Source organism: Hyaena hyaena, unplaced genomic scaffold (genome assembly GCF_003009895.1).
Source record: "Hyaena hyaena isolate Hyena2069 unplaced genomic scaffold, ASM300989v1 scaffold_231, whole genome shotgun sequence".
Taxonomy (NCBI): Eukaryota; Metazoa; Chordata; class Mammalia; order Carnivora; family Hyaenidae; genus Hyaena; species Hyaena hyaena.
Genome location: NW_024080862.1, coordinates 1286253 through 1313985, shown reverse-complemented (window position 1 = coordinate 1313985; position 27733 = coordinate 1286253). Strand labels below are relative to the sequence as shown.

The 27733-nt window shown below is 38.9% G+C and overlaps 1 protein-coding gene across 9 annotated transcripts in view; it reads left to right on the top strand.

Annotated features, from left to right (window-relative positions):
* Positions 1-27733, top strand: part of NEK4 (NIMA related kinase 4) — a 41616-nt gene that overhangs the window by 11105 nt on the left and 2778 nt on the right. For 2 of the 9 annotated variants that reach the window (XM_039243670.1, XM_039243676.1), the window contains 7 exons: positions 5906-6076; positions 6837-6989; positions 7453-7519; positions 8328-8437; positions 10043-10131; positions 11591-11796; positions 12253-12386. In XM_039243670.1, coding sequence (XP_039099601.1) covers positions 5906-6076; positions 6837-6989; positions 7453-7519; positions 8328-8437; positions 10043-10131; positions 11591-11796; positions 12253-12386 — 930 coding nt within the window. Of the gene's footprint in view, positions 1-5905; positions 6077-6836; positions 6990-7452; positions 7520-8327; positions 8438-10042; positions 10132-11590; positions 11797-12252; positions 12387-27733 lie in introns of those variants that run through there. The other 7 variants (XM_039243674.1, XM_039243673.1, XM_039243672.1 and 4 more) reach the window with 7 other exon arrangements.

Below are 27733 nucleotides of genomic sequence, written 5' to 3'. Positions count from 1 at the left end.
ACACAGAATCCCAAGCGGGCTCCAGGCTTTGAGCTGTCAGCACAGGGCCCAGTGAACCCACAGACCTCAAGATCATGACCTGAGCTGAAGTCGGACGCTCGACTGATTGAGCCACCCAGGTGCCCCAAAGGTTAACTTTTACTTGAACTTGGAAAGAAGCCTGAGTTAGGTGAAGCATGGTAATAGCTGAGGATTAGAGAGAAAGCCAGAACGTTTGGTGAACTTTTCATTTTTATGTGTAAAATACTCTAAAAATATATTTAAGATGTATATTGACTAGTTTTATAATCTATGTTAAATATACTTAAATTTGATATATTTTTGTATTTGATAAAATCTTTTACATAGATATGTAAAACTATTTTATACACTTATATTCAAATTTTTTAAATAAGTTTTTATTTTTGTGGGAAAGTCCAAGTATAATGCTCTTGTCACTTAAAGTCATTGGACTGAAATCTTAAGCTTTCTTTGGACACTGGAATTCTTAGTACTTTGTAGATAAAATTATGTGTGTTCTGCTTGGCTCTCAAATTATATTCAGGTACACTTATTTTTTTCTAATTTTATAGTACTAATTTAACGTTCTTAGTCTGTTTATAGAGTTATACAGTCATCACTGTCTAATTCCAGAACATTTTTTGCAATGTTTATTTTCTTTTTTGAGAGACAGAGAGCACATGGAACCAGAAGCAGGGGAGGAGGGGCAGAGGGAGAGAGAGAATCGCAAGCAGGCTCCATGCTCATCATGGATCCCAGCTCAGGGCTTAATTCCACCACCAGGAGATTGTGACCTGAGCCGAAATCAAGAGTCAGAGGCTTAATGGACTGAGCTACCCAACTGCCCCAGGAGATTTTTATAACCTGGGAAAGAAACCCTGTACCCACTAATAGTCACTCTCTATTCCTCCTTGCTCTCAGCCCCTGGCAGTCATTATCTGTATGGATTTTCTTATTCTGGGCATTTCATGTACAGGCATACTTCAGAGATATTGTGGTTTCAATTATAGGTCATTGCAGTAAAGCGAATATTGCAATAAAGGGTGTCACATGAAATTTTTGGTTTCCTAGTGCATATAAAAGTTACGTTCACACTATAGTCTAACTGTCATCTGAGCTTTTAGGAAATCATAATCTTTTTGCTGGTGGAGTGTCCTACCTCAATGTTGATGAGTGTTGATGAGTGTGAAGTATGATGCATTGGTCGACTCTTCCTTTACTTGACCACTTGAAGCCATTATAGGATTAGTAATTGGCCTAATTTTCATACTGTGTCTCAGGGAATTAGAAGTCCCAAGAAGATGGAGAGGTGGGGGAAGGGCCAGTAGGTGGAGCAGTCAGAACACACACATTTATCAATTAAGTTCGCTGTCTTTTGTGGGCAGTTTGCGGTGTACCTGAACAACTACGATAGTACCATCACAGATCGCTGATGACTGTAACAAATATACTATTGAAAACATTTGAAATATTGTGAGAAGTACCAAAATGTAACAGTCATAAAGTGAGAAAATGCTGTTGGAAAAATGGTGCCTTAGACTTGGTCGTTGCATAGCTACCACAGACTTTCCATTTGTAAGAAATACAGTATCTGTGAGGTGCAACTGAGTGGAGTGTAATGAAATGAGGTAAGCCTAGAAATAGGATCGTACAATTTAGGGCCTTTTGTGTCTGGCTTCTTTTACTTAGCATAATGTTTTCAAGATTTCTTCATGTTGCAGCATATACTAGTGTTTTGTTCCTTTTTAAATTGCCAAATAAATTCACTGTCTGTATAGACCATATTTTATTTGTTCATTCGTCAGTTGATGAACGTTTGGGTTGTTTTCAGTTTTTGGTTACTATGGATGATTCTGTTACGAACATTCTTATACATAAGTTTTTGTGTGGATATATGTTTTCAGTTCTCTTGGGTATGTATCTACTAGTGGAATTGCAGGGTCATACATACGCTAATTCTGTGTTTTACTTTTTGAGGAACTCTAAAACTGGTTTCCAAGGCAGCTGCACCATTTTACTTCCCAACAACATACGAGAGTTGCCATTTCTCGACATCCTCATCAATACTTGCTATTTTCTGCATTTTTTCCCCCTAGCTTATCCTAGTGAATGTGAAGTGGTACATTATTGTGGTTTTGATTTGCATCTCCCTAATGACTAATGGTATTCAGCATCTTTTCATGTGTTTATTGGCCTTTTATATACCTACTTTGGAGAAATACGTTTCGGATCCTTTACCCACTTTTTAACTGGTTTATTTATCTTTTTATTGTTGAATTGTAAGAGTTCTTTATTCTAGATGTCAGTCCCTTACCAGGTATAAGATTTGAAGATACTCTCTTTCTGTGAGTTCTCTTCATTTTCTTGATGGTATCCTTTGAAGCACAAGAGTTTGTAATTTTGATGCAACCAGTTTTGTCTATTTTTTCTTTTGTCACTTGTGCTTTTGGTGTTATGGACACCTGTCCCTATGCTTTCTCCTAAAAGGCTATAGTTTTAGCTCTTACATTTAAGTCTGTGATCCGTTGGAGTTAAATTTTTGTGTATGGTGTGAAGAAGGGGTCCAGCTTCATATTTTTGTATGAATATCAGCTTGTCTTAACACCATTCATTAAAAGATTATTCTTTCCCTGTTGAATTGTCTTGGCATTCTTGTTGAAAATCAATAGACTATAAATGTAATGGTTTATTTCTAGACTCTCAGGTCTGTTCCATTGATCTGTGTGTCTGTCCTCTTGTCAGTAACACAGTCTTAATTACTGTAGCTTTGTACTAAGTTTCGAAATTGAGAAGTTGGAGTCTTCCAACTTTTTTTTTTAATGTTTATTTTGGGAAAGAGGGTGTGCGCACATGTGTGCACACATGCAGGGGAGGGACAGAAACAGAGGGAGACAGAGGATGAAAAGCAGGCTCTGTGCTGAGAGCAGATAGCCCATACAGGGCTCAAACTCACGAACCATGAGATCATGACCTGAGACAAAGTCAGTCACTTAACCGACTGAGCCACCCAGGCACCCCCACAATTTTATTCTTATTTTTCAGTATTGCTTTGGCTATTTGGGGTCATTTGCATTTCCCTATGAATTTGCAGCTTGTCAGTTTCTGCAAAAAGGGCTGAGATTTCAGTAGGCATTGAATCTGTAGATCATTTCCAGTATATTGCTATCTGAATATGTAAGGCTTACAGTCCATTACATGAGATGCCTTTCTATTTATGTAGGTCTTTAATTTCTTACACTGATTTTTTGCTGTTTAGTGTACAAGCCTTGCACTTCTTTTATGAAATTCATTTTTAGATATTTTATTCCTTTTGATACCACTATAAATGGAGTTATTTTAGTTTTATCTTCATAGTGTTCTTTGTGTATAGAAATACGGTTCATTTTTTAATATTGGTCTGATGTCCTACAGCCTTGAACTCATGTATTATCTATTCTAATATATTTTTTTAATGTTTATTTAGAGAGAGAGAGTGCAGGCACAGGAGGGGCAGAGGGAAGGAGAGAGAGAATCCTAAGTAGGCTCTGTGCCGCCAGCACAGAGCCCAACGTGGGGCTCGATCTCACAAACCTTGAGATTATGACCTGAGCCGAAATCAAGAGTTGGATGCTTAATGGTCTGAGCCACCCAGGCGCCCTTGAATTTTTTTTTTTTTATAATGAACTGTAGAATTTTTTGAATATAATATCATGTTATCTGCAAATGGAGATAGTTTTATTTCTTCCTTTCAGATATGGATGCCTTTCTTTTTCTTGTCTCATTGCCCTGGCTAGAACCTCCCGTACAGTGTTGAGTAGAAGTGGTGAGAGTGGACATCTTTGTCTTATTCCTGATCACAATCTTTCTTTTTATATATCACAGGGGTTTCTTGTTTTTCTGATAGAACTTCATGTCCAGCATTTCCTCTTTTTTTCTTGTTACTGTTTTTATTGATCAAGGTAGAAGAACTTTTTTAGGACCAATTGGAACTCATAGAGAAATTCCCTAAGTCACTTGTTGTGTCATTCCTGTACCTGTATAAACTTTATTTTGAACAGCCTATACTTATCAGCAGAGAAACATTTATATCACTGTGCAGAATTGTATCACTGTTGATTTTCATTGGTCTCCTTGTTCAGCTAGCTTATTGTGTAATATTGCAAAAATGTAATCATTTGCTGTATTTTATGTATAATGCTACATGTACTCAAAATAATAAATTTGTAAATTATTTTCTTTAAAAATTTTTTTTTAATGTATTATTTATTTCTGAGAGAGAGAGACAGCGTGAGCAGGGGAGGGTCAGAGACAGAGAGGGAGATACAGAATCTGAAACAGGCTCCAGGCTCTGAGCTGGCAGTCAGCACAGAGCCCAATGCAGGGCTCGAAACTACGAACTATGAGATCATGACCTGAGCCGAAGTCGGACGCTTAACCGACTAAGCCACCCAGGCGCCCCTGTAAATTATTGTCTTACAAGAATTGTTAGTTTGTGTTTGCCAGAGAATCTAAATGGTAGATGATAATGACTCGTAGAAAGCAACTTCAGGGCAGGGCACCTGGATGGCTCAGTTGGTTAAGTGTCGGATTCTTGATTTTGGCTCAGGTCATGATCTCATAGTTTGTGAGTTCAAGCCTCATGTTGGGCTCTGTGCTGACAGCATGGAGCCTCCTTGGGATATTCTCTCTCTCTCTCTCTCTCCCTCCCTCCCCCCCCACCCCCGCCTCTGCCTTCCCCTGCTTACACAAACTCTTACTCTCTCAAAAAATAAATTAATAAACATTTAAAAAATTTAAAAGAAAGCAACCTTACCTTGTATTAACATTACATTGTTTTGCTTTCTAAAATGTATCACACAGAAGCTCTTGATTGAATGAGATTCAATTAACAGTGTCCGTCTACCTGAAAAGGTAGATGTTCTGAGAGTTAAAAATTGTTTAAGAAGTAAACATAAAGGCCACCTGGGTGGCTCAGTTGGTTGAGCATCTGATTATTGATTTTGGTTGGGGCCATGATCCCAGAGCTGTGGGGTTGAGCCTCGCGTTGGGCTGCACGCTCAGCATGGAGCCTGCTGGGGGTTCGTTCTCTCTCTCTCTCTCTGTTCCTCCTCTCTCTCTGTTCCTCTTCCCTGCTTTTGCATACTCTGTCTCTCTTTAAAAAAAAAAAAAGGAAAGAAAGGTAACTATCTATTTTATTTTTATTTTAATAATTTGTATGCATTAGTTTCTAAAACCAGCTATCCAAATAAAATACTAAGTCCTTTGTGATCTTTATAACTTAGAAGGTAATTTACTTTATCATCACTACTGCTAGTAATAGCTCCCATTTTTTGAGCATCTAGTATATGCTAGACAGAGTCCTGAGTGCTTTAATGCACCATCTCCTTCAGCCCTTTATGAGTCATGCAGTGTGTGAGGCATTATACCCCTTTATCGAGGAGGAAACTGAGGTTCAGGGATATTAAGTTTCTTGATTAGGATTCCACCCGACTCCAAACCCAGTGCTCTTTTCTTGGTGCTTTCTAGGGTGTATTGAAATAACAGATGTTTACTTGGGAAGTATGTATTATTAAATTGGATTTCATTTAAAACATTTCCTAGTTTTCTGAATAGAAATCTCATTAAGAGTTATGAAAAAAGTTTTTAAAACATGAATTGAACACCAGTAGTTTTGGGTAATAACAATCTGAGTAATTTAATTAAAATACTTACTTTTATTTGGGAAAAGAGGAAAAAAAGCCAGAAAATGTGGATAACCAATGTCAGCATTTAGTCTTTGCCTGTCCACACCAAAATGAGCATTCATTTTGAGAAAGACATTCCTCATTTCCATTTATAATTTTAGAATAGTTTGGCCATTTGGAAGTTCAAAAGACTATCTCATTATTGTTTCCTTTTTTGTTTATTTCATTTTATTATTTTTAAGGATCAAGTTACTGGTGAATGTGTTCTAGGAAAACCAGACAGGACCAACCCAGGTTTACAGCCACACACCTCCGGGTCTGAGCCTTCCCTCTCTCGACAGCGACGACAGAAGAAGAGAGAACAGCCTGGACACAGTGGGGAAAGGACACAGGTCAGCAGAGATCTCTTTGGAGTAAGTCATTGTGCTGCTGCTTGGGAAATAGACTTTATTTAGAATGATTAACAGTTGCCAGAAAGGCACATAAGAAATTCAAGGAATGTGTGGAAAGGGGTAGCAATGGTAAGAAGCTAAATACTAGTTTTCAAATGTCATTGAGTTGGAAATAGAGTAAAGATTTTATCTTTTCCATCAAAAATGGACAAATCCGGGGTGCCTGGGTGGCTTAGTCGGTTAAGCGTCCGACTTTCGCTTAGGTCATGATCTCGCGGTTCGTGGGTTCGAGCCCCGCGTCGGGCTCTCTGCTGACTGCCAGCTTAGAGCCTGGAGCCTGTTTCGGAGTCTGTGACTCCCTCTCTCTCTGACCCTCCCCTGCTCACGCTGTCTCTCTCTCTCTCTCTCCTAGAAATAAATAAAACATTAAAAAAAAAAAAAAAAAAAGAACAAATCCTCTTGACAGTTAAAGGAACCGGCTAACAAGAGTAAATCTCTGATCCCTCCTGTGTTACACTGGTGAATAGTTTCTCCCTTATCTTCTGCATAAAATCATGTCGACACCTCATTTCTTGAAGTGACTTTCACCAGTCCCCTGTCTATAAGCTTTTCGGATGGTAATTCACTTTTGGCAGAGTTTCTTTCCAATAAAATGCAGTGTTTTGAAGTTTTTGAGAGTAAATTACTGTCAAATACATAGGAGACTTCCTGGTAGGGGAACTTTGGAGATGGTTATATATGAAATGGATAATTCCCACCTCCCCCTTTTTAATTATTTAAGTTCCAGGAGGCTCCTCCTCGACTTTTGCCTTCTCTTCCCACTATTGGAAAAATGGATATCACATTATCACAAAAAGATGCTGAAAATCAAAGTAAAGTGGTCATTGGGTCTGCTGCGAGCTGTTCAAGGAGCAGGGAGGTGCAATCCTCAAAGGTTTGTGGGAGTGTATATTGGATTTTTTAAAAACCTTATAAAACCTTTTAGTTGTAAAAATCCTACATATATTGTGAGGTTTTCTGTTAAAACATCTTAGCCCTGCTTTTTGCCAAACAGTGGAGGGGGATAAATTTGTGATTCTCAGCAGAAGCTTTGATTGAAACGGACAGGTTCTGTAGTTCCAAAGATGGTTGCATCCACTTAATTAAGGAGGGCAAAGTAGATTCTGAATGTAGGAAATGCAAAATTTTCCATTTACCCTTCCAAAAATGAGTACTTCCCAGAAATGAGGGTTCTGATCATTCTAGCCAGTAGTTGTAACCATGATGTGGACTGGTTTTAAACAGACACTCCTTTCAAGGCCTGTGGAAGGCCTGTCCTATAGTGCCGGATGATAATGTCATGTATTCCAGCTGTTATAAAAATAGTAGGAATGAAAGTAACTGACTTTCTTTAAAAGGATCGACCATTATCAGCAAGAGAGAGGAGGCGACTAAAGCAGTCACGGGAAGAGGTGTTCCCCTCAGGTAAAGTTTTCTCTTCCCTTCATCTACTGGAGGTTCTTGGTATGGCTTATGGATGTAGCATCGGTTCTGACTGTGAGATGTGAAGAATTTTCAGCATCAGTAGATGTGAAGAATTTTCAGCATCAGTAATCCACCTGGGAAACAGATTTGGGAAAATTTTTGGAATTTCTTAGTAAAGCCTTTTAAAATACTGGCATATGTGGCTGTTGGGTCTGGAACTTGTATTATCAGAGGAAAAGGATATTAAAAAGAGAGCAAGAGGGGTTTGAGTGGCATTAACTCCTGGGAGATTTCAGACAGGAAATGGAGTGAGTGTTCAATTTGTTTCCATGTTCAGATTCTGCTGGTCAGAGTGCTCTCTTCTCAGGAACAGAGGGAGGAAGCTGGGAGAATGGTGCTGCCCTGGGCTGAGGGCTGCAGTCATTCTTATCACTATAATCTAAATGCAATATTAGCAGTTTACATGTATTGAATGCCAACTATGTCTCAAGCATTATGGTAAGCCTTTTAAGAGCATTCTCTCATCTCATGTTTACCGTAGCTGTCAAAGGCAGGCAGCATTATCTCCATTTTGCAACTGAGGAAACTGAGGCTTGGAGGGCTTAAATAACTTGCCCAGGGTCACAGCACCAGTAGACCTAGAGCTGAGGTTTGAACTGAGGTGTCAGACACCAGAGTGATGATGAATATGCTGTCTGAGGTACTTCTGGGCTGGCACTTGGCAGGGTATCCTTCATATCCCATGTAAAGCCCTCTTCTGTTGGGGCCAACCCACCACAAACAACCACTGGGGTGGTCACTTTTTCAGGCCCTTCAGTGAGGAGAGCTTCTCTGAGTGCATCAGGACCAGGGAAACCACCAGAAGAAGGCCAGCCCATCTCTGGCCAGTGGTTGTCTTCTGACTGCAGTGTGGCTCAGGTATATTACATAGTGCTATGGAAAGGGGGACATGTCTAGCCTAATACATGACGAGGTTAACACAGTAAGCCTCGTAACTGTCAGCTCCATTTATTTCTGGGACAGAACTGGCCTACCTTTTCACTCTTTTTTTATTTTGAGAGAGAGAGAGAGCGAGACCGCACGCGAGAGAGCGTGCATGTGAGGTAAAGGCAGAGGGAGAAAGACTCTTAAGCATGGACATGGAGCCCAACATGGGGCTTGATCTCACGACTGTGAGATCATGACCTGAGCTGAAATGCTTAACTAACTGAGCCACCGAGGCACCCTACCTTTTCACTCTTGGTAAGGGAGAAAACTGGTGAATAATAATTAAAAAGATTATTTTGCACCATTAAGGGGATGAGTTTTACAGATGCTCTTATAAGCAATTGGCAGCTTAGTTACTATCTTTTCTTTAGATAGTCTTTAAAACAAGACTTTAAAGGGCTTCCTCTAGGTAAGATTTTGCTTATCCTACTATGTAACCAATATACACGCTTGCCTGGCCAAATTTTAGTCTCACTTGCTTATCTTTGCTCAGTTTCTTGTTTGTGTCAACAAAACTTACCTTCTCACCTAGGGATGATGTAGGGGCAGCATCTGGTGGCTAAATGGGTAATTGCAGGTTTCCAACCCATGGTCACTTTTCTGAGTAATGATACCCTAGGAATGATGATCCGTTTTTCTGTATTGCGCTTTATGACATTATTTCTAAGAGTATATAATTATTTTTTAAAAAAAGAAACTCCCTGCTTTTGAAAGTAAGGAAGACTTGTTTCTTTAACAATATTCTATGAATAAGTTGTTTCACTAATTATGGCAGTCTTCTCCATTTTCCAGAGTTGTAAGGTTTAAGGGTCGGCTTTAGCTCAAGCAGTTACTTCAAGCAGTTACTTCGCATGTGGTTGTTTCAAAGTTGTAAGGTTTGCGTGTAATTAAATCAAGTACTCCTTTAAAGTACTTTAGGGGCGCCTGAGTGGCTCAGTTGGTTAAGTGGCCGACTTCTGCTCAGCTCATGATCTTGCAGTTCATGAGTTCGAGCCCCGTGTCAGGCTCTGGGCTGACAGCTCAGAGCCTGGAACCTACTTTGAATTCTGTGTCTTCCTCCCTCTTTGCCCTCCCCTGCTCATGCTCTGTCTCTCAAAAAAATAAATAAGTGTTAAAAATTTTCTTTAAAAAAGTATTTTAACAAAGAGTCTCTGATATAAACAAACTGAGGTTGCTTTTATTTAGGTGGCATTTTTTCTAGTTTAAAATTCTTTAGGGCATCAGACCTCTGCTTGGGAGTTGGAGTACTGGAACTGTTTGTCCGTTCTCCTCCCGAAAGGACATTTCTTCATAGTTGAGACTTTCCAGGGCCTTGTAAAATTTCACCCTCATGTTCTTCATGGTTCACTTGTGTTCTTTATGGGTGAACTGGGACATCATTTGGGGAAAGTAACTTCAATTTTTATATCATTAGCTTGTCCTGTTAAATTGGAGCTACGTGTGTGTTATATGTAGACAAGTGCTTCTAAGAGTGTTGCTTGCATTACATTCTGGTTGTGTTGTCATGTGGAATTGTGTTTTTCCAAACACTAATAGGAAAGGAAACTCATCCACTGTCTCTCTGAGGATGAATTAAGTTCTTCTACAAGTTCAACTGATAAATCAGATGGGGATTCCAAGGAACGGTAAGTTCTTGTTTTTCTCTCTCTTTTCATAAACAATTTCTATTTGAATTAAACCTAAGTATACGTTTATCGTAGTGTTCAGACCTGTGGTGTCATCATTGATAGTATTGTAAATGGGTTTTGGTACATGTTAGAGCTAAAATATCTCTTCTAATGAACATATCTGATTTCATTAGGAATTCTTATAGAATGTTTTCTAAGATCTATGGGTTTATAATTTTCATCAGATTTGTAAAAATTTTAGCTGTTACTTCTTCAAAAACATTTTGGATCCCCTCTTGCCTTGAGGATTTTAATTACCTATATATTAAGTTGTTTAAAGTTGTCCTTGGGGCGCCCGGGTGGCGTAGTTGGTTAAGCGTCCGACTTTTGCTCGGGTCATGATCTCGCGGTTCGTGGGTTCGAGCCCCGCGTCGGGCTCTGTGCTGACTGCCAGCTCAGAGCCTGGAGCCTGTTTCAGTCTGTGACTCCCTCTCTCTCTAACCCTCCCCTGCTCACGCTGTCTCTCTCTCTCTCTCCTAGAAATAAATAAAACATTTAAAAAAAAAAATAATAAAGTTGTCCCACAGCTGACTGATGGTGTTCATGTTTTTCAGATTTTTTTTTCTGTTTCGTTTTTCGTAGATTCTACTGCCATATCTTTGAGTTCACTAGTGTTTTCTTCTACAGCATCTAGGTTGTTAATCCTATCTCATATATTTAACACAGTGTACTTTCAATTTCCAGGAGTTCCATTTGGGTCTTTTTATATCTTCCATGCTTCTCCTTAAGATGTTAATGCTTTCCTCTACCTTGGACATACGGAATATATTTATAATAACCACTTAAAAGTCCTTATCAACTAATTCTGTCACTTGTGTCCCTTTTGGGGCTGTTTCTATTAACTGATTTTTTTTCCTCTTTATAAAAGTGTGCTTTTTCCTGCTTCTTTGGATGTCTGATATTTTTGACTGGATGCCAGACATTGTCAATTTTATCTCATTGGGAGCTGGTATTTTTGCATTGCTTTAAATATTCTTGAACTTTGTACGTGGATGGAATTAAGTTACTTAAAAATAGTTGGCCAGAATTTATACATAGAACCTGGAGCTTCTTCTTTCTGGTTCTTTCTTTTCTAAGATTTCTCTCTCTAGCGGCCATGACTGAACTTCGTCCTTTGGTTCTGCAGGCCAGAAAGACTGTGGGTTTTGTACTGTAGCTGCCTATGGTCCTTAGGCTAAAAGATGTTGACGCTCCCTCCAGAACCTGTTTACAGGTTTTGTATATTCTCCATTGTCTTCACATACTTGGGTTTTGTATTTTGTTGGGTTTATACTTATTATTTATGGAAGGGTCTGTCTATAAGAGCTACTTGCCTATTTAAGGCAGAACTTCCTATAGGTTGTTTTGCATCTAATTTTTTGATGAAAAATTCTCATAAAGCCAGTGAAATCACAAGGGGACTTATTTTTCCCCCCAGGAAAGGTCATACAAATGAAATGAGTGACTTGGTCCAATTGATGACTCAGACCCTAAAATTGGACCCTAAGGAGAGCTGTGAAGATCTCCTGGTTCCAGATCCAGTGTCAGAATTTAAACTTCATCGGAAGTATCGAGATACGCTGATACTTCATGGGAAGGTTGCAGAAGAAGCTGAGGAACTCCATTTTAAAGAGCTACCTCCTGGTGATCAGTTTATTCTTTTTCAGCAAACTGGAAAGCATGTTTATTGGAGAAATGTGTCACGCCAAGAAGCTAATGCTCTCAAAAGTTTTTTGCTTTTTTTATTATTTGGTTTGAATAGCTCCATAAAAGGCATATCTTATGTTATGCAACATTTGTGTTCCTCAAAAGTTGCATGCAAATTGTTTTTAAAAAATAAATATAAATAAAATGCATGTTAGTATTTTTATGTGGCTTTTCTTCAAATTAGATAGTTGTGGATTTTAGGTTTATAAGGTTGGTAACAAGACATGAAGTGTAAGCTCATGTATATACTTGTAGTCATTAAAAATACATTAAGTGATTAAACCAAGCTTTTCTCAAAATGAAAAGAATCTTAACATGACAAGATTTTGACAAAAACATGTTCTTGCTGCAATGAAGTGTTTATTTTTCCCTATCTTTGTTATTTCTCTTTAGCTATCATGCCAGGTTCTGAAAAGATCAGAAGAATGGTTGAAATCTTGAGAGCTGATGTAATCCAAGGCCTGGGGATTCAACTTTTAGAGCAGGTGTATAATCTTTTAGAAGAGGAGGATGAAGTGGAGAGAGAGGTGAGTGTCCCATCAGCCTAATGTGTCAGTTGCTTATACTGTGGAATTCTTTTTAATGGACTTTTGAAGTATAATTAACATACTATACCTTTCACCCATTTAAAGCACATAGTTCAGTGGTTTTTAGTATGTTCGCAGAATTGTACAGCCATTACCACAACCGATGTTAGAACATTTAATACCTCCAAAACAAAGCCTGTACTCATCACTCTCCATTGTCCCCCAAGCCCTCCACCCCTGAGCAACCACTGATCTTCCTAGGTCTATAGATTTGCCTATTCTGGACATTTCATTTCATTTAAGTGGAATCATATGGTCTTTTGTGATTGGCTTCTCTCAGCATAAAGTTTTCAAGATTCATGCATGTGGTAGCATATATCACATCCTTCATTGTTTTATATAGTCAAATGCTATTCCATTCTATAGCTGTCCCATATTTTGATTATCTGTTCATCAGCTGATGGACACTTAGGTTGTTTCCATTTTTTTGGCTATTATGAATAATGCTGCTGTGACATTTGTGGACAAGTTTTTGTGTGGACATAATGTTTTCATTTTTCTTGGGTATGTACCTAGGAGTGGAATTTGCTAAATCATATGGAAAGTGCGTTTAACATTTTGAAGAACTGCCAGACTGTTTTCCAAAGCAGCTGCACCAATTTACATTCCTACCAGCAATGTGTGAGGGTTCTAATTTGTCCACATTCTTGTCAGTGTCATCATTTTGATTATAGCCATCCTAGCAGGTAGGAAATGAGATCTCATTAAGGTTTTGATTTGCTTTGCCCTAGTGGGTAATGATATTGGCATCTTTAGTGCCTGATGGTCAGTCGTATGTCTTTTTTAGAGACACATCTATTCTGACCTTTTACATATCTTAAAATTGTTATTTATCTTTTTATTGTTGAGTTGTAGGAGTTGTTTACATATTCTAGATACAAGTCCTTTATCAGATATGTGATTTGCAAAAAGTTTTTTTTTTCACTTTCTTGATGGCATTGTTTGCAGCACAAAAGGTTCTAATTTTGTTGAAGTCTAACTTACCTATTTTGTTTTTTGTCACTTGTGATTTTGGTGTCATATCTAAGAGGCTTTGCCTAAACTAAGGTCATGAAGATTTATTGCTATCTTCTAAGAGTTTTATCATACAAATTCTTACAAGTAGGTCTGTAATCCCTTTGAGTTAATGTTTTGTATTGTATAAGGAAGGGCTGTATCTTCATTCTTCCACATGTGGATAGCCAGTTGTCCTAGCACACTTCTTTTCCCACCAAGTTGTTGTGGCATCCTTGTTGAAAATCAGTTCAAAAACAAAAATGTAAGGTTTATTTCTAGACTCTGAATTATGTTCCATTGATTTGTGTCTCTGTTTATGTCTATACTATATTGTCTTTCTTACTGTAACTTTGTAGTACGTTTTGAAATCAGGAATGTTAGTTCTTTAACTTTTCTTTATCAAGACTGTTTTAGCTATTATTTGCATTTCCATGTGAATTTTAGGATCAACTTGTTAAAAATGCCACCTGGGGGGTCCTGGGGTGGCCCAATCGGTTGAGCATCTGACTTCGGCTCAGGTCATGATCTCATCGTTCGTGGGTTTGAGCCCCACGTCGGGCTCTGTGCTGACAGCTAGCTCAGAGCCTGGAGCCTGTTTCAGATTCTGTGTCTCCCTCTCTCTCTGACCCTTCCCTGCTCATGCTGTCTCTCTCTCAGAAATAAATAAAACAATAAAAAAAATTTTTTAAAAAATACCAGCTGGGATTTAACCCAGCCTTAACCAGCTGGCACCTGGGTGGCTCAGTTGGTTAAAGATCTAAAACTTGATTTCAGCTCAGGTCATGATCTCGCAGTTCATGGGATTGAGCCCCACATTGGGCTCTGCTCTGCGCTAAGTGCGGAGCCTCTGTGGGTTCTCTACCCCTACTGTTTCGATACTTTTATTCTCTTATATGTATGTCTCTAGTTTGCTGTGTATATACACATCCATCACATCCATATATATGTATCATACCTTTTTTTTTTTAAGCCAAACAGAATTATACTGTACTCAGTTTTATAGCATGTATTTTTACATAATGGTACAACTGAGCTTAGAAGCACAGCCAGCTTCTTGTGGTCACAATCACTTGATCAATCCTGTACTTTTGAGACCACTGCTCTTTTCCTACTGTCCCAGGGCTATTTCCTGATTGGGATGACCACTTGCTTTGGGTCATACAGATTATTCTCCAGTGAGTCAACTGCATTATATATTATATAATATATTATATTATATATCACAACCTGCATTAAGAAAACTTTCAGAGTAGAGGTACCAGGGTGGCTCAGTCAGTTAAGCGTCTTGACTTGGGCTCAGGTCACGATCATGCAGTCCATAGGTTCAAGTCCCACATCAGGCTCTGTGCTGACAACTCGGAGCCTGGAGCCTACTTAAGACTCTGTGTCTTGCTTTCTCTCTCTGCCCTTCCCCCACATATGCTCTGTCTCTGTCTCTTAAAAATAAATAAATGTTAAAAAAAAAAACATAAAAAGGAAAAAAAATTTTCAGAGTAGTAGAAATGCCTGAACAAACATTTTTTTGACTAGCTTTACTTTATAAAAATTTGTATTTCTAGTTGTTTGGTAATAATAATAGCAACAATAAAGCCTTAAATTCCTAGAAATACAGTTGCTTCTCCACCAGTTTATATTATTTTTGATACATTACCTTACTTTATCCAAACATCAGTATGAACACACATGTTCTAAGAACACTCAAATAATAAACCAAATATAAACAGATGTTAAAGATTGGTCTTCAAATATTATAGCCAACAATGCCATGCTTACCTATGATCTCCCTGACATAAAACCACATCCACACTGCAGTCTCTATCAAAATAACACCAGCATTCTTCACAGAGCTAGAACAAACAATTCTAAAATTTGTATGGAACCAGGAAAAACCCTGATTAGCCAATGTAATATTGAAAAAGAAAACCAAAGCTGGAGGCATCACAATTCCAGACTTCAAGCTGTATTACAAAGCTATAATCATCAAGATAGTATGGTGCTGGCACAAAAACAGCCAGTATGGCCAACTAATCTTGGACAAAGCAGGAAAGTCTTTTCAGCAAATGGTGTTGGGAAAACTGGACAATGACATGCAGAAGAATGAACCTGAGCCAAGGGATAGAGGTGTGACCCATTTTCTTACACCATAAACAAAAATAAACTCAAAATGGTTGAAAGATCTAACATAAGACAGGAAGCCATTAAAATCCTAGAGGAGAAAACAGGCAACAATTTCTTTGACCTTGGCTGCAGCAGCTTCTTACCTGATATGTCTCTGGAGGTAAGGGAAACAAAAGCAAAAATGAACTTTTGAGACCTCATCAAGATAAAAACCTGCACAGTGAAGGAAATAATTGGCAAAACTAAAAGGCACCGGACAGAATGGGAGAAAATATTTGCAAATGACATATCAGGTAAAGGGTTAGTATCCAAAATCTATAAAGAACTTATCAAACTCTTATCAAACACCCAAAAACCAAATAATCCAGTGAAGAAATGAGCAAAAGACACGAATAGACTTTTTTCCAAAGAAGACATCCGGATGGCTAACAGACACATGAAAAGATGCTCAATATCCTTCATCAACAAGGAGATACAAATCAAAGCCACAGTGAGCTACCACCTCACACCCATCAGAACGGCTAACATTAACAACTCAGGCAACAACAGATGTTGGTGAGGATGCAGAGAAAGAGGATCTCTTTTGCACTGCTGGTGGGAATGCAGACTGGTGCAGCTACTCTGGAAAACAGCATGGAGGCTCCTCAAAAAATTAAAAATAGAATGACCTTATGATCCAGCAATTGCACCACTAGGTATTTATCCAAGGGATACAGGTATGCTATTTCAAAGGGGCACATGCACCCCAGTGTTTATAGCAGCACTATCGACAATAGCCGAAGTATAGAAAGAGCCCCAGATGTCCATTGACAGATGAATGGATAAAGAAGATGTGGCATATGTGTGTGTATATATATATATACATGTATATATATATATATATATACACACACACACACACATATACACACACACACACACACACACACCATGGAATATTACTTGGTGATCAAAAAGAATGATATTTTGCCATTTACAATTATGTGGATGGAACTAGAGTGTATGATGCTAAGCAAAATAAGTCAGTCAGAGAAAGGAATATATGATATCACGTAGGTGGAATTTAAGAAACAAAACAGATGAACATAAGGGAAGGGAAGCAGAAATAATGTAAAAACAGGGAGACAAACCATAAGAGACTCAAATACAGAGAACAAACTAAGGGTTGCTGAGGGTGGCGGGTTTGTGGGGGATGGGCCAAATACGATGGGCATTAAGGGGGGCACTTGTTGGGATGAGCACTGGGTGTTATATGTAAGTGGTCAATCACTAAATTCTATTCCTGAAATCATTATTACACTGTATGTTAACTAACTTGGATTTAAATAAGTTAAAAAAAAAAAAAAATCCACACCTCAGTGGCGACCAATCTGTTCAGCAGTTTCCTTGACTGTGAGCTGTTGGAAGCTGTCAGTCTGAGCACTCTTGACTATTTTTTTCAAGCCCTGAGTAGATGTAGGGATCTCAGCAGAGACTGGTTCGAGAAACCAGCATAGTGCCAAAATGTGGCCAGTCAGTGCTTAGAGTAAGTCACAGCAGCACTGCGGCCTTCTCTGCAGGGTTATAGAGAAACTGGGCCATGGTTCCAGGATGGAAAATCCATTGCTCTGGACAGCCACTGAATCTCACTTCTCCAGCAATTTAATAATAAATGGGCTTATTGTGTTGTTTTAATTTTTTATTTTAAAATAATTTTAGACTAACAGAAAGTTGCAAAAATAGTATAAAGAATTCAGGAATACTCCTTATCTATATTCCCTAATATTACTATTCTACCACTTTTGCTTCATTATTCTTTTTTCCACACGTATAATTATTTTTCTGTCCATTTGTTAGAATGTTGTAGACATGATGGCCCTCCACCCCTGAATTCGTCATTGTATTTCCTAAAAACAAGAATACGTCCTTACATAACCACAGCACAGTGATTAAATTCAGGAAATTAACACTGATATAATACCACTACCTAATCTACGGACATTATTTAAATTTCATGAATTATCGTACTGCTATCCTTTATAGCAAAAGAAAAAAAAATCATTCTGTTCTAGGATTCAGTTGATTCAACTCAACTGTGATTGCATTAAATAAAGGATTACCTTTTAAAATAGTTTTTAAAGGTGTAATTCACATAACATGCAATTCACACATTTTAAAAAAATTTTTGTTTTTTAATGTTCATTTTTGAGAGACAGACCAGAGTGTGAATGGGGAAGGGGCAGAGAGACCGAGCGAGACACAGGATCAGAAACAGGCTTCAGGCTCCGAGCTGTCAGCACAGAGCCCAGTGCGGGGCTCGAACTCTGGAACGGTGAGATCATGACCTAGGCCAAAGTCGGACGCCCAGCCAACTGAGCCATCCAGGCGCCACAGTTCATGCATTTAAAGTGTACACTTCAAGGGTGCCTGGATGGCTCAGTCAGTTAAGTGTCAGACTTTGGCTCAGGTTATGATCACACTGTTCATGAGTTTGAGCCCTACTTTGGGATAGATCCTCTGTCTGCCTCTCTTCCTGCCCCTCTGCTGCTTGTGTTCTCTCTCTCTGTCAAAAATAAATAAATGTTAAAAAAAATTTTTAAGTGTACAATTCAGTGGTTTTTAATATATTCAATATATATTCACAAATATATATATCATTACAGTCAATTTTAAATATTTTTGTCTCCTTAAAATGAAACCTTAGGGGCGCCTGGGTGGCTCAGTCGGTTGAGCGTCCGACTTAGGCTCAGGTCATGATCTCACAGTGTGTGGGTTCAAGCCCCGCGTCAGGCTCTGTGCTGACAGCTAGCTTGGAGCCTGGAGCCTGCTTGGGATTCTGTGTCTCCCCCTCTTTCTGACCCTCCCCTGCTCATTCTGTCTGTCTGTCTCTCTCAGAAATGGAGAAAACATTAAAAAAAAATTTTTTTTTAAATGAAACCTTGTACTTTTAGCTATTGGTATCCTATCCTCTCTTCCTTCCAATCCTAAGAAACCACTAAATCTGCCTTCTCTCTGTATAGATTTGCCTATTTTGGACATTTCATTTAATAGAATCCTATAAAATATATAGTTTTTTGTGACTGACTTTTTTCACTTAGCATAATGTCTTCAAGGTTCATGTGTATAGGAGCAGGTATCAGTACCTCATTCCTTTTTATGGCTTAACAGTATTCTGTTGTGTGGATATACCACATTTTGTTTACTCTCTTTATCAGTTGATGGACATTTTGGTTGTTTCCACCTTGTACCTGTTGTGACTAAATCTGGTATAAACACTGGTGTGTAAGCTTCAGTGTGGATTCAGTTCCCTTGGATGTATAACTAGGAGAGTGGAATTGTTGGGTCACATGGTAAGTCTACATTTAAATGTTTGAGGAGCTTCAGACTATGTTCTTTTTCATTTTTTTTTTTTTAATGCTTAGTTTTGAGAGAAAGAGAGACAGAGAGAGAGCACAAGTGGGGGAGTGGGGTAGGGACAGAGAAAGACATACACAGAATTCGAAGCAGGCTCCAGGCTCTGAGCTGTCAGCACAGAGCCCGATGCAGGGCTCAAACCCATGGACCATGAGACCATGACCTGAGCTCAAGTTGGATGCTTAACCAAGCCCCAATTCCAGACTGTCTAAAGCAGCTGCATCGTTTTGTTCTGATTTCTTGCCATCCTAGTCAACATTTGTTAGCCATCCTAGCAGGTGGAAGTGGTATTTATTGTGGTTTTGATTTGCATTTCCTGGATTGCAACTAATGATGTTGAGCATCTTTTCATGTACTACTTTGCATTTTGTATATTTTCTTTGGAGGTATGTCTACTCAAGTTCTTTGCCTATTTTTCAATTGAGTTATTTATATTTTAATTAATGAGTTGTAGGAATTCTCGATATATTCTAGATATAAGTCATAGTATCAAATATATGATCTGTAAATATTTTTCCCCATTCTGCAGGAATGGAAGAATGTCTTTTTTCTTTCTTGATAGTGTTCTTTGAAACACAAAAATTTTCATTTTTGATGAAGTCCAATTTATTTTTATTTCTTAATGTTTATTTTTGAGAGATGGAGAGAAACAGCATGTGAACGGGGTGTAGGAGCAGAGAGAGAGGGAAACATACATGGAGTCTGAAGCCGGCTCCAGGCTCTCAGCTGTCAGTATAGAGCCCCACACGGGGCTCGAACTCACAGACTGCAAGATCATGACCTGAGTCGAGGTCGGATGCTCAATTGACTGAGCCACCCAGGCGCCCCTATTTTTCTTTTGCTGCTTGTGTTTTTGGTGTCATCAACGAATCTTTTGCCAAATCCAAGATCATGTAGGTTTACCTCTATGTTTTCTTCTAAAAGGTTTATAGTTTTAGTCTGTACATTTAGGTCTTTGATGTATTTTGAGTTAATTTTTGTATATTGTATGGAGTAAAGGTCCATCTTCATTCTTTTTTTTTTTTTAATTTTTTTTTATATTTTTATTTATTTCTAGGAGAGAGAGAGAGAGAGAGACAGCGTGAGCAGGGGAGGGTCAGAGAGAGAGAGAGTCACAGACTGAAACAGGCTCCAGGCTCTGAGCTGGCAGTCAGCACAGAGCCCGACGCGGGGCTCGAACCCACAAACCGCGAGATCATGACCTAAGCGAAAGTCGGACGCTTAACCGACTAAGCCACCCAGGCGCCCCCCATCTTCATTCTTATGTATGTGGCTATCTTGTTGTCTGGCCACCATTTGTTGGAAAGACTGTTCTGCCCCCTGGTCAAAAAAAAAAAAACAAGTTGAGCATATATGCTTGGGCTTATTTTTGGACTCTCAATTCTGTTCCTTTAATCTGTGTCTGTCTTTATAGCAGTACCATACAGTCCTGTTAATTGTTGATTTGTAGTTAAGTTTTGAAATCAAGATAGATGAGTCCTCCAACTTTTTACTTTTCAAACTTGTTCTAGCTATTCTGGGTTCCTTACAGTTCTATGCATTTTAGAATTTGCTTGTCAGTTTCTTCAAAGAAGCCAGCTGGGATTCTTATAGGGATTGCATTAAATCTGCAGTTTAATTTGTGGAGTATTATCGTCTCAACAAAGTTAAGACTTCCTATTCAGAAACATGAGGTGATTTTAAGTTTATTAAATTTTAGATCTTAAATTCCTTTAAACAGCATTTTGTAGTTTTCAGAGCATAAGCTTTTTACCTCTTGTTAAATTTATTCCTGAGTATTTTATTCTTTTTGATGCTAATGGAATCTTCTTTTATTTATTTGGGATTGTTTACTGCAAATGCATAGAAATAAATTTGATTTTGGAAATCTTGACTCTGTGTTCTGTAACCTTGCTGAACTTATATATTGGGTTCAATATCCTTTTGCGTATGTGTGTGTGTGGACTCCTTGGAATTCTTCTCTAAATAATACCATATCATCTGTGAATAGAGTTAGTTTTACTTTCTAGTCTGAATGCCTTTTACTTCTTTTTCTTGCCTCATTCCCCTGGCTAAAACCTCCAGTACAGTATTGGTTAGAAGTGGTACAAGTGGAGATCCTTGACTTGTTTCTGATCTAGGAGGGAAAGCATCCAGTCTTTCACCATTAGTTGACTGTGGGTTTTTATAGATACCATTTATCAGTTTGAAGAAGGTTCCTTCTTTCCTGGTTTGTTGAGTTTTTTTTTTTTTAATCATAGAAACTTATTAGGTTTGTCAGATGCTTTCTATTTCAATGATCATATGGCTTTTGTTTTCAGTTGTTGATAGGGTGTATAACATTAATTGATTTGGGGATGTTAAACCATCCTTGCATTCCTGAGATAAACCTCACTTGGTCATACTACTACTACTACTACTTATATGTTTCTGGAGTCATGTTTCTAGTATTTTGTTGAAGATTCTTTTGTCCATATTCTTACAAGATACTGGTCTTTAGTTTTCTGTGATGTCTTTGGTTGTGTTATCAGGGTAATAATGGCTTAATAGAATGAGTTGGGGACTGTTCCCCCACTTGTTTTTTTTGGAAGACTTAGTGAATAACTGGTATTCTTTATTGTTTTAAGTTTATTTATTTATTTTGAGAGAGAGTTCATTTTTTTAAGATTCTGCATATAAGTGAGATCATACAGTATTTTCATTTCTCTGACTTATTTCACTTAGAATAATGCCTTCAAGGTCCATTGATGTTGTTGCAATGGCACTACTTTGCCAGATAAAAGATTCTTGGATGACAGTTGGGTTTTTATTTATTTTTTTTGTTCTTTTTGTTTCACTTTGAAAATACTGCCCCACTGCCTTCTGGCCTCCACAGTTTCTGATGAGAAATCTGATATCATATTGGAGATCCTTTGTATGTGATAAGATGCTCCTTTATTGGTGCTTTCAAGATTCTCTGTGTCTCTTCAGCTTTCAACAGCTTGATTATAATGTGTCTGGGTAGGAACAGTTTGTTTCATCCTACTTGGAGTTTATTGAACTTCTTGAATTAGTTTATATTCATGTATTTGTTAAAACTTCATACATTTTGGCTATTATTTCTTCAAATAATCTCTCTTCCTCTTTCTTCCCCTTCTGAGACTCCCACTATGCGTATATATCAGGTTTCTAAGTCCCCTGGAAGTTGTTTCAGCTGGAGGGGAGGGGTTTGTAACTGTCAGTGAGGGCTTCAACAGTGGTTGCCTGCTTCTGTGTTTGCAACTCTGTGATCAGAAGCAGCAATCATCTGTCCATACACAGACCCCCAGGACTTGGAGGATAAATTCTTACTGCCTACCCTGGCTCTACAGGCTGTGTGTAGGTTGCTCTAGGAACATCTGCACAGCTGCCTGCCACCAGGCTAGGGGTGCTAGGAACTGAAATTGACTGAAATTAACCACAGTTTACCAGCCTTCCCCTGGAACTTACAAGTCTTCAATAGACTGCAGAATTCCAAAATAGTTACATCAGGCATTTTGCCAGGGTAATTTTTGTCCATGTGAGATGAAGTCCTGGTACTTCATCCTCCTCTGTTCTCTTTCATACCTATTGTATAATTGCTTTTTTTTTTTTAATTAAAAATTTGTTATGTTTGAGAGAGAGAGAGAAACAGGGTGTGAGTGGCGGAGGGGCACAGAGTCAGGGAAACACAGAATCCAAAGCAGGCTTCAGGCTCTGAGCTGTCAGCACAGAACCCAATGCCAGGCTGGAACTCCCAAACTGCAAGAGTCCTCCCCCTGGCATGCCAGGAGGGCTAGTTTCCTGCAGATCAAGCCATCTGCTGGTGCCAGGCAAAGCTGCCTCTCCTGGCGCTCCAAGGTTCGTGTCCCTGGTGTCAAAGGATGTGGAAATACACTGTCTCTGAATCCCAGATGAGCTCCCAAGTAGTGTAGCAGGATTCTCCCATAGAGTTGTGAGGCTGAAGCTTTTCTTTCCAGGAAGCAACTTTATTCCTGCCGGAACCACTCAGTTGGGTTCCCAAAGAACTGAGCCCCAAACGCCACGTGGTGTAGCTTTTTATATATATTTTTACTTCTTTGTCTCCCATATATGGTAACATACAAACATGTAGTCTGATTAAGTGACCCTGTGTTACAAGGTCATGAGGCATGTTATCATATATGCATATAGCCAGGTTGCATTGAGGTTTTTTTCTTTCCTTAGGGAGGAAACCCTACCACACTCTATTCTGTTCCATTGATCTGAGTGTTTTTGTGCCAGTACCATACTGTCTTGATGATTACAGCTCTGTAATACAGCTTGAAGTGTGGGATTGTGATGCCTCCAGCTTTGGTTTTCTTTTTCAAGATTGCTTTGGCTATTTGGGGTCTTTCCTGGTTCCATACAAACTTTAGGATTGTTTGTTCTAGCTCTGTGAAGAATGCTGGTGTTATTTTGATAGGGATTGCTCAGCTATTATTTCTTTAAGTAATTTTTTCTGCTTCTTTCTTGCTCTTCTCCTTCTGATGGTACCATTACACATGTGTTGGTGTGTTGAATGATGTCCCACTTTTCTCTGAAGTGATGTTCACTTTTCTTCATTTTCTTTTCTCTCTGTTCTTTGATTACATAATCTTTATTGATCTATCTCCAGCCCACTTAACTTTTCTTTCTGCCAATCAAATATACTGTTGAGCCTCTCTGTTGAGTTTTTCATTTGTCATTGTACTTTTCCACTTCAGAATTTCCATCTAGTTCTTATAACTACTTTGTTAATCATAGTTTTCTTTAGGGGCGCCTGGGTGGCTTAGTCGGTTAAGCGTCCGGCTTTCGCTTGGGTCATGATCTCGCGGTTCGTGGGTTCGAGCCCCACGTCGGGCTCTGTGCTGACTGCCAGCTCAGAGCCTGGAGCCTATTTGAGTCTGTGTCTCCCTCTCTCTCTGACCCTCCCCTGCTCACGCTGTCTCTCTCTCTCTCTCTCTCCTAGAAATAAATAAAAATATAAAAAAAAAATCATAGTTTTCTTTAGTTCTGTGAACATGTTTCTAATGATATCTTTGCCTGTTAATCTGGCATCTGGTTGCTCTCCTAGGTAGTGCCTCTCTTGCCACCTTCTTTTCCCCAGTGTATGTGTCTTACTATCCTGTTTTTCTGTGTCTTATAACTGTTGAAAACTGGACATTTCAGAAACACTATTGTACAAGTCTGGGCACTGGCCTCCCCTGGGAGGAAGACATTGTTTCCAGCAATGTCCTGGAGCTCACATTGCTCCACAGACTGATCCAGTTAAATTTGGGATTCTTTGAAGGGATAGTTCCCAGGGTCAGTGTTTAAAATTTGTTTTGACCCCAGGGGGGCCCCTCCCAGCTTCATAGTTGTCTCCATCAAAGTAGGTGGCCCACAGTTTAGCCTATATATCCAGCGAGTCTACCAGTCTCCTCCTAGTTGCCATTCACCACTACTTCCAGTTTTTGAGAGCACTTGTAGGTTTGAATGTTTCCATTCTGTTCTAAATGAGGTCAGCCCATTAAGGAAAAGTTTTGGTGTTGTTTTTTGTCTCGCTTTTCACCCCAGGCAAAGTCTCTTGAGCACAGCTGGGAATGAATACAATAGCATACTTGTCTATGAGTGACACTCCTACTTTGGGAGCTCAGTGTTGGGTGGGTGGGGGTGGGGGGCTGGTCTTCTTGTCAGGCTTCACCTAAACATGAAATCTTCACTTTATGGTCTGGGGCAATGGTGATTGGGAACCCAGTATTTTCATTAGCCTTGCTCCCATGATACAGCCTCCATCGTACAAGTCTAACCTGGTATAAAAAGGAAGTTCCCACCTCTTGGCTGCACTCTCTAAAATGTATCCTTAACCACAGATGTGGGGAGGGAGGCAGGATGAGATCTGATGTCCTGCCCCTCACAGGAAGATTGCCTTTGGACTAGGAGCTGATAGAAAGGGAGGCCTGTGTTGTTGCCTACAGTCTTGGATAGAGTTTTTGTCTCACTCAGCAGGGACTGGGGAGGGAGGCAGTTGATCTTATCTTAGATACCACCTGCTCTCACTGTTCTTTTTTTTTTTTTTTAATATGTTTTTTATTTATTTCTAGGAGAGAGAGAGAGAGAGACAGCGTGAGCAGGGGAGGGCCAGAGAGAGAGGGAGTCACAGACTGAAACAGGCTCCAGGCTCTGAGCTGGCTGTCAGCACAGAGCCCGACGCGGGGCTCGAACCCACGAACCGCGAGATCATGACCTAAGCGAAAGTCGGACGCTTAACCGACTAAGCCACCCAGGCACCCCTGCTCTCACTGTTCTTAATGGGTTTTAGTGGATTTTCTTGAGAAAAAAAAATGTCTTTATTTGCTGTATGCCCTCAGGACCACTTCCAGAGATTTTAAATGGTTAGTTTAAAAAATAATTTTTACCAGTTTCTGTTGAGGAGGGGGTCTTCAAAACTTCTCAAGCTCTCATGCCAGATATGGAACCGACTGGGATTATATTTATTATTTCTCATTTAATCGGGAACAGTTAGGACATTTTTGAAGAGTTATCGGCCATATGTTTTATAAAGTGACCCTCGGTTTGGATTTGTTTGATGTATTTCCTATTGAATAAATTCAGATTATGCACTTTTGGCAGAAATACCACAAACACTGTGATACTGTGTCATTTTCTGTGCACTGGATAGGAGGTGTGTGACATCTGTTTCACACATTATTAGGTGTTATTTCAATTCCAGGCATATATTGTCATGTCATATTTATTTTTTTATTATTAGATTGAAATTTGTTGTAATTGGTTATTTGTATTAATTTGTGAATAGCTTTGCTGAATTATCTATAGGATTGATTTTGTTATTTTACCAAGTATTGTTATTTTACCAAGTATAATGTTCTAATATTGTGTTTTACTGATTCTAAGAGCTCAATTTTTTTTTAAATAGGGAAACTCTGTGCTGTTTAAAGTTTATTGATTTAATGAGAGAGAGAGTTGAGGGGAGAGGCAGAGAGAGAGGGAGGGAGAGAGTCCCAAGCAGGCTCCACGCTGTCAGTGCCAAGCCCAACACAGGGCTCGAACCCACGAAGTGTGAGATCATGACCTGAGCTGAAACCAAGAGTCAGACACTTAATGGACTGAGCCCCCCAGGGTCCCCCAAGAGCTCTATATTGTATTAATGGTATTAATTCTTTGGCATGTATGTTGTAAGTTTTCCCCAGTGTATTATTTGTTCTGTAATTTCTCATGATTTTATTTTTTGATATCTTGAAGTTTAAAATTTTTTAAATATGACAGTATTTCCCATCTCGTTTCCACCTCTGGAACCATGCTTAGAAAAGCCCTTCTTTTTTTTTTTTTTTTCTTGAAAAGCCTTTCTTCTAAATGGACTAATTCCTAAACACACACACACACACACACACCCCAAAACTCAAACAGGAAGAGATAGAAAATCTGAACAGACCCATAGCTAGTGAAGAAATGGAATCAGTTATCAAAAATCTCCCAACAACTAAGAGCCCTGGACCAGATGGCTTCCCTAGGAAATTCTACCATTTAAATCAGAGTTAATACCCATTCTTTTCAAGCTGTTCCAGAAAATAGAAATGGAAGGAAAACTTCCAGACTCATTCTACGAAGCCAGGATCACTCTGATTCCCAAATAAGATAGAGACCCAGCAAAAAAAAAAAAGAGAACTACAGGCCAATATCCCTGATGAATATGGATGCAAAAATTCTCAACAAGAATTTTGCAAATTGAATTCAACAGCATATAAAAAGAATTATCCACCATGATCAAGTGGGATTCATTCCTGGGTTGCAGGTCTGGCTCATTATTTGCAAATCAATCAACATGACACATCACATTAAGAAAAGAAAAGAACCATATGATCCTGTCAATAAATGCAGAAAAAGCATTTGACAGAATACAGTATCCTTTATAAAAACCCTCGAGAAAGTTGGGATAGAAGGAACTTACTTAAACATCATACAAGCCATTTATGAAAAGCCCACAGCTAATATCATCCTCAATGAGGAAAAACTGAGAGCTTTCCCCCTGAGATCAGGAACACGACAGGGATGTCCACTCTCACCACTGTTGTTTAACATAGTGCTGGAAGTCCTAGCATCAGCAATTAGACAACAAAATGAAATAAAAGGCATCAGAGTTGGCAAAGATGAAGTCAAACTTTCACTTTTTGCAAATGACATGATACTCTACGTGGAAAACCCGACAGACACCACCAAAAGTCTGCTAGAACTGATCCATGAATTCAGCAAAGCTGCAGGGTACAAAATCAATGTACAGAAATCGTTTGCATTTTTATACACCAACAATGAAGCAACAGAAATAGAATCAACTGATCTCATTCACAGTTGCACCAAAAACTGTAAAATACCTAGGAATAAACCTAACCAAAGATGTAAAAGATCTGTATGATGAAAACTATAGAAAACTTATGAAGGAAATTGAAGAAGACACAAAGAAATGCAAAAACATCCCATGCTAATGGATTGGAAGAATATTGTTAAAATGTCAATACTACCCAAAGCAATCTACACATTCAATGCAATCCCAATCAAAATTGCACCAGCATTCTTCTCAAAGCTAGAACAAACAATCCTAAAATTTGTATGGAACCACAAAAGACCTGAATAGCTAAACTAATATTGAAGAAGAAAACCAAAACAGGAGGCATCACCATCCCAGACTTTAGCCTCTACTACAAAGCTGTCATCATCAAGACAGTATGGTATTGGCACAAAACAGACACACAGACCAATGGAATAGAATAGAGAACTCAGAATTGGACTCACAAATGTATGGCCAACTA